This window comes from Hevea brasiliensis, chromosome 17, assembly GCF_030052815.1.
Source record: "Hevea brasiliensis isolate MT/VB/25A 57/8 chromosome 17, ASM3005281v1, whole genome shotgun sequence".
Taxonomy (NCBI): Eukaryota; Viridiplantae; Streptophyta; class Magnoliopsida; order Malpighiales; family Euphorbiaceae; genus Hevea; species Hevea brasiliensis.
Window position 1 is genome coordinate 17,939,547 of NC_079509.1, and position 8,231 is coordinate 17,947,777.

The 8,231-nt window shown below is 32.8% G+C and overlaps 1 protein-coding gene across 1 annotated transcript; it reads right to left on the bottom strand.

Moving 5' to 3' along the window:
- Window positions 1-41: 41 nt before the first annotated feature.
- LOC110658322 (coatomer subunit epsilon-1) lies at window positions 42-7,410 on the bottom strand. Its single transcript, XM_021815877.2, has 7 exons — window positions 7,121-7,410; window positions 6,933-7,022; window positions 6,201-6,352; window positions 2,828-2,963; window positions 2,593-2,748; window positions 2,097-2,176; window positions 42-514 (listed from the first exon to the last, which is right to left on the bottom strand). The coding sequence occupies exons 1-7, from the start codon at window positions 7,280-7,282 to the stop codon at window positions 421-423; spliced, it is 870 nt and encodes a 289-aa protein (XP_021671569.2). The 5' UTR covers window positions 7,283-7,410; the 3' UTR covers window positions 42-420.
- Window positions 7,411-8,231: the final 821 nt, after the last annotated feature.

Below are 8,231 nucleotides of genomic sequence, written 5' to 3' on the forward strand. Positions count from 1 at the left end.
TAAAATAAAATTTTGAAAAAGTGAAATGAAATAGCAAAAAATATAAAATACTCTTAAATCCTTATAAAAAATCAGTTATTCTTAAAAGGATGAATATTACATAATTGTGAATGAAATAGCATGAAAAATAACACCCAATAATTTTTCCAAAAAGGCATCACTTCAATTACATCCAAAAGGGGTATACGCCTGATTAAAATACGTGAAAGAACACTGAAATCCATACTAAATTAAATCACTAGAACATACGATATATCAATTGTTCCTATTAAAATGATTTAGGAAACGGCATTACTAATATGATTTGAGCTCTTTAACAATTGTATACTTCTTGCAGGTTACGCAACTCCAAAAAAATAAAAAGGCTTTAACAGAGATGAGAGGACACCATTCACCCAGTTGCCGAAAACCAACCGCACATCAAGCAACTGATTGGACTGCTCTTTCAAAGTTCTCTTCAGCAGATGACGCACGTTTAACAAGTATGTGATCTGGATGTGTAAGTGTCAATTGACTGCAAATTGCAAAACAATCGTCAAGTACAGTCATTCACTAATACCATTATAATAGGAATTTCAATACAACATTAAACAGACAAAAACAAATGAAAAGCTTTCATCTGCTCAACTAGTTGGAAACCAAACCATGTCTTTACTTCCGTTAAAAAAACAAGTTGCGAGTTGCTTTCTCCTCAATATGAATTGGATTTAATATTGAGTTAGACGCGAAAATAGCTCTCCCAAGGATCAAGAATACCGATGGCATAACTCATTAAAAAAAAAAAAAAATACAGCAAGTGCAATGTTGCTTTCTCCTCACTTGCAATGCAAGCTATGGAAAGATACTTTGGTACTTTATTCATTTCTATGTTTTTAGGTTAGCTTGCCTCCTTCCTCTTGGGGAAAAAAGAAAGTAATTCTAGTAATTTCCTTTTTGGTTTCAACCATTTTCATGAGAATTCCAACCCCAACTGTCTCTAACAATGGGTTTCAAAATCACTTAGATAAACCTTTAATGCTATCAGAAAGAAGGATGCTTTTTTTTTTTTTTTAATTTAAGTATGTGATATCTCACACTCAGGCCAGGAGTGGTATTCAAGTAAAGCCCTCCCAAAAAGATTAGTTCAAAAAATAATTTCTTGGTTCTGCAGATCAGACAAAGGAATTGTTCAAATTGCTCTATACACAAAGAAATGCACCAGCTGGACCCGACAGATACTCAAATGAGACAAAAAAGGAGGATTGCCAAGTAATTCCACCAGGCTACAAGATTGATACCGTTAACAGGATTACAAACTCAACAAAAAAAAAAAAACCAAATCTTAGTCCAGATGAGATCAAGAAAGTGTCATGTAGATGTAGTGCAACTTAAGACCAACTAACAAGGAAGAACTAATAAATAACAATGTCACACTCAGTCACCAGCTGGAACTGATGAACTGTGTCTGATAGACACATTCAGAGTGATTCAGTTTGAAGAATGACTTTCCTTGGACAGTAGTATCAAAACCCTATAAACTCATGAAATGAAAATGTCAAAAACCAAAAATTGCACCACGTTAAGTGCAACAGAACTAAAATGACAAGTTGTCTTCACACACATTTTGAACAACAAAAATAGGGAAGTAGGCTTTCCTACCTTTCAGTCACACCTAAATTAAGAAGCAAGGCCATTGCCCAAACGCCAACTATCATGATCCAAGCTCACTTTTACCACAGGAATAGCAATTGCAGCAAATATAACCAGCATGTTTCTAGATGAAATGATCATTCACAGGAAGATCACCAACACAGATCACCATTTTGAGAGAGAGAGAGAGGCAGAGAGAGAGTAACATTCGTATTTGTTGCTAATGTCAGAAAAATAGTTATCACTAGTCAGCACCAAAGGCAAAAATAACAACTTTTCTAGCTTCCACAAAAAACACAAGCACATTGAAATAACAGCTGAAGTTATCAAATAGTTCTTTAATTTCACGTTTTGCACCAGTATTTAGGGAAAAGTTATTTAGCTTACAGAAGAATTCTTCTTAAATATTAACAAAAATATTACACAAAAATGGGATAAAAAATGAAGTACATGAAAAGATACTTTACCTGAGATATCGTGAAGAGGGTTTACCAAGGTGAAGACTGCATACTACCAAATTGGCTAAAGTCTCTGGATCCTTTGCATCCTGTGCCAATTGGAAGACATAACTCTAGTCACTTATATGATCTACACAAACCTTAGTCAACATATGCCAACCCAATGTTCCATATGTTGAATCAAAGTTTTGGAGATAGGTAGGGAAGGAACAAACTGCCGAAAGAATTTATAAGCAGTCCAGAAAAAATAGATTTCAAGTACAATTTAAAAAAAACATATCCAGCAAATTGACGAGAAACAGTACATCATCTGCATTGTTCACACTTATCATGAAAATATGCAAACAAGTAACACAATGGATATGCTATAGTCCAATACCTGTAAATTTTGGGAACAGTTGTGAATTTTGTTGAATTGATGACTAAACGAACAAGACACAGGACTACCAGCTATAACCTCAACAAAAGAGAGAAAGAAAGAGAGATGTTCATAATTTTAACTTGCCTTGTTTAGCGCTTCAAGCAACAATGTCTCAGCTTCATCAAAGTTTCCCATGTGCATGCAACAAACTGCCTTCCCATTCAAGATCAAGCTCATCATTGGATACTTCTCAGAGAAATCTTGGAAGATGAGATATGCTTCCTGTATCTTTGAACCACCCTGATTCACAAAATAGTATATGAATAGAATATCGTCAAAGCCTTTTGATATTTGTAATAAAATAAACTATTGCACATACAACTGCCAGATTCAACCATGCATTTGCAAGTTGAGTTAGTGTGTGGTCCTCATCAATCTGCTGCATGTACCTCAGCTGTTTCTCTGCATAATCTGACCTGTGCATCTTAAGGAATATTTGGATATTCAATGCATGCCTGGAGAAGCAGAAATGGCATGTTTCAGTACTGAAAACCAATAAAACAAGGTGATCGGAAAATAAAGAAATAGTTAATTTTCTCTCCACAGAATTTCTCTATACAATGGATTAAAGCATAACGCCACAGAAATAAAAGGTCCTAAATCGTTTGTCATTTAGCCCATATCTCATGTTCATACATAAGTACCTTTATAATTTTGGAACAGAAGCCAAATAGTCTTGACAAACTCTATGAGACTATGACAAACCCTGAGAATATGCATTATTTAAAGGGAAAACCATGCTCCCATTCAAATTCCAAATTATCTATTATTGCAAAAATTTGATCAAACCTTGATATCTGGCAATGTATCCTCTTCCAGATTATGGCATGGACCTTTCAATTTTCATGTCCTGGCTCAAAATCTTTTTAGAAAAGTTTATCTATTCCTGAAACATGGCCAGAACCCAACCAAAAATTTAGTTTGAGAGAAGACGTTCCTAAATTTTGAATTTTGTGCCATCTCACTGAGCTATGCTTTACATAAGTCATAGACATCTAACTCTAAGTTATACCTAAAATCTTTATTTTTTCAATCAGACACATTGATCTTCTAGAATTAGATAGCTTGCCTGTTGCCACGCAAAAATTCTAGTTACTTTGATCCTTCAATAAGTATTATAATGAGTAAGAAATTTACGGCATGATAAGTTGAAGAGTAATATATGAGCCAAGAATTCCTTGTTGACATCATAGTTATGGCCATTGCTCGATTCATGATTCAGATACCAAATAGGGATGGCAACAGGTAGCGTACCCGCGAAAATCACCCCACCCGAACCCGATTAATATTTTCAACACCCGAACTCGTCCCAAACCCAATTAAAATTTATTCTAAACTACTCGAATCCATCTCAAACCTGATTATTATTACTCGAAAAATATCCGAACTTGGTTAATTTTATATTTTTTAATTACAAATCTACATAAAAAATTATTTTTATTAATAATTTATATCCTAAAAATTTAATAATTTTGTAAAATATTTCAGTTTTATTTTACATAAATTAAAATATATAAAAATTTATATATATTATTATAAAAAAATACATATTTTATATTTAATTAAATATTTATATAAACGGATTCGGATAACGGATAGCCAATATGTAAAGTTCGAACCCGACGCGAACCCATCAAGGGTACTAAATTTTAAACCCAAACTCATCCCAAACCTGATTATGTACTACCTAAACCCGTCCTATTAGAGTTCGATTGGATCGAGTACCCACAAAAAACCGAGCCGTTGCCATCCCTAATCCCAAATGATTCAAATCAGGTATATGCAAAAATGAAATTGCACAAAATGATAGACAAATCTCCAAAATTCCACTGAAATCTTCCGATCATATTCAATTTTGCAACTCTCTTGATTTGAAAAATAAAACATGTAGACCACATCCTTTTTCTTTTCCTTTTACCACTGTTTCCACTCTCTTCCTTAATTGCACTCTCAATATCTTCCCCCTCAATCCTTAACTTTTTTTTTCATCTCTCTCTCTCTCTGTCTCTCTTGATCACCAAAGCCATCAACAACTAAAGATACAACAATCTAGTTCTAGTTTACTTTGGTTTCCTTGGTATCTAGAAGATAAAATAGGTGATAGAAATTCTACTAATTTGAAGATAATATACAGCGTGGAAAGTGGAAACACCATAGTTCAATGAAAGAAAAGTTTTACCTGATAGGTGAAATTGTGAAAGTGAAACTACAAATGTCAAACTTAGAAGCAGCAAATATCATGTGTGTGTATTTCTATATGGCTATATGATGAGGAATTTGAATTTCAAACTAGTTAGGGTTAGCTATATGGATCATTGCTCTCCATTCAGCTTTATTTGAAACGAATTCCGCATAAATATTCAAAAATTATAAATCTTTTGATACTATTTCCATCTACGTCATTTTAAGTATACTCATTTCCCTTCTTACTCCTTCTACAACTAGCTTATCATACTTTCACATCGGGGTATTCGATGCTTTATGTTGAACATGACCAAATCATCTTAATCGAATCTCTCTTATGTTATCACTAATGTGTGCTACCTGCACTCTTTGATGGATGTAGTCATTCCTAATCTTATCCATTATCGTGTTACTAGATATCCATAATCCATCTTAACATCCACATTTCTAGTACTCATTTTCTAGACACATTGTACCTTAGATGTCCAACATTCATTCCCATACAACATAACTAGCCTGACACAATTCTATAAAACTTACATTTCACTTTGTCAGGGATCCTACAGTTGCACGGCTCACTCGTCGCATTCCTCTATTTGATTCATTCTGTTTAAATCCAATGAGTTATTCCTCATTATCAAATAACATGAAAATGTATTACCGCATTTTACAAGAAAAATCTTTGAGAGATTGTAGTTTAAAGTTCAAGTTTCACCAAATAAAACTACCTATTGGCAATGAACTACAAGTACAACCAAACAAATACCATTAGTAAAAAAAAAGCTTAGTTGTTGGCCTGGGATGGATGTTAAATTTGAAGGGAGTGTCAATCAAATTATATATTAATTCATTTTAATCTGAGCTCATATAAGTAAGTAAGTTGTTTTACACATCAAAATGACTAGCCAAATCAATGTTGTAACCCAACCACTTATATTTACCCTTTAATTTTTATTTATTCCCGATGTGGAACTTAGATTCCCAACAATCCCTACTTAGATTCCCAACAATCCCTCCTCAAGTGCAACCACATATATTGGCTCAATTATACAGTCTTATGGGTGACTGAAACCCACAACTCAGTCCCAACTTTAATACCATGTTAAATTTGGAGAGATTATTGGTCAAATTACATATTAATTCATTTTAATATGAGTTTATATAAGTGATTAAGTTGCTTTATACATTAAAATGACCAATCAAGTCAATTTTGTAATCCAACCACTTATATGTACCCTTTAATTTTGTTTATTCCTAATGTGGGACTTAAATTCCCAACAATAGAGGAAAATTAATCCAGTAAGTTGATTTACCTTTGTTCCAACTCAAATGTCAAATTACAAATCAAAGAAACAAAAAGAAGAAAATTAAAAATGACAAGATATAAATGTGTCGTAATTAGAACTTCAAAGAATGAACAGGAATCAAGAAAGGAGAAACATCCTAAGAATGGACCTGCATATATGTATAATTATATTATTATAATATCTAAGTCAAATTGAACTTACAATTCCATGGTTCCTCCAGCATTAGTGTGTTTTAAAGCCTCATTATAGTCTTCTTCATGCATGAATATGGTTCCAGCAATCAGCCTCAAAATAGCATTGTTTCCAATGGCTGAGTCAGCCAGCCACTCTTTTAAGCTTGAAATAATGGATTCCTGAACAATTAGAAACAATTAGTGCATTATAAAACTTTACATCTTTAAAGTTTCCAAATTAATAAAAATACACATATACTATTTTTAAAGTACAAGATTAGGCTGCATTTGGAGCTCAAAGTAGGATATGTACTAAAATCACTGATCTGTGGAATGAAAAACCTAACATTCACAATGGAAATGTTTATGCAAACTTCAGTTCATAATTAAAGCATTTCAATAATACCCAAATCTCTCATTGAACATGCTAAAGCAATTCAAATGGCATACCAAAAACACCAAACACTAATAAACTAAGCAAAGAAAACTCAAACCATAGATCCAATCCCAATACACGAAAAATTCAGAAATAGTGAAGCTTTGCGCTACTTAAATCCGAGCCTCCAATTAGAATTTCAAGACTAAAAGTTACTCTCTGACCAAACCAAAGAACAATAGTTTTTCCAATCAAAGGAAAACCAAATCAAACTCGGATCTAACACTTAAAGCCAATAAACAAGCAGTAACCTTAACAAATCATCGAATTAACAAATTAACATTTCCAATAAAAAAAATTGAACTTGGATCGAGCGAATTAAACCTTGTTTGCAGGGCCCGAGAGATACATGGCGAGCAATTTCACCGCCTGGAGAGGAGTGGCAGCCGAATTGTCGATTTCATTGATCACCAGCTACAAAAATTAATCAAAAATTTATTTAGTCATTAATTGTTTGAAAGCAAAAGAAGAAACAATATAAGAGCGAAAAAGAAAAAGAATAAAACAAATACCTGGTAGCTGCCAAGGGCAATATAAGAGCGGTAGACGAGGCAATCACGCTCAACGGCGTCGTCGGGGGAGAGATTGGGAAGGTCGCTGTTGTTGATGGCAGCCTGGTAAGCTCCCAAGTAGAAATTGTTTCGAAGGGAAAAGAGGTGATCTGGTGCTGCCATTGCTTCGTTCCAACTGACTTTTGGTAGATCTGCAGATTCAGACTATTCTCAGTTATCACAGAAGTAAAGCAAAATGTAAAGATGGTGTTTGAGCAAAGCGTAATTTGGACTGCCATAGGCCCAAAAGGGATAATTGTGGCCCATTTTTACATTTTTCAATGTATAGATTAGAGTATGGAAACTATGAAGTGTAAATGTTATAAGAGAGAAAGTGATGAATATACCACTTTTAGATTTTCTTTTACATACAATTTGGCATTTATTAATAAGAATTATAAGATTAATAGAACATAATCCCATAAGAAAAAAAAATATAATTATAGATAATTAGATTTTTATTAATATTAATAAGTTATTTAACAAATTGTGGTAATTTAAATAAAAGGTTTAATTTATTTCAATTTATTAATTTATTAAGAATAAATGTGTAAAATTCTTATTCTTTTATAGGCTGCAAAGTTTTTTTTTTTTAATTAAAATCTTTTTAAAATTTGTTATCTTTTAAAATTGACTAATAAATATGGTAGAAAATATAGAACATAAATATGAAAATAATTTAAATAATTAGTATTTAAGGGTGTTGTGGTCCTCGCACCCGAATACCCAAAGTTATACTCAGATTCAAAATGGCTTTGCCTATTTGCGTTCGAATGGCTCATTTGAGAAGTTTGTTCATGATTGTTCGAATGATTCAATTCGGTCATTTTATGACTCATACCTTAATTAGATAATATGCAATAATTAACTCGAGCATTGAAATAGTTGCTACAGGCCAAGACCATCAATTTCACCCATTCTATTTGCAGAGTTCAAGTATCAACTTAGAAGATTAATGACAACATCTATATTAATAAATTTTAATCTCACTTCAAAACAAATAAAAAAATAATAATTTCAAATTCAATCTTAATAAAATAGGATAATTTGTGGGTGTTCTGTCATTGCCTCA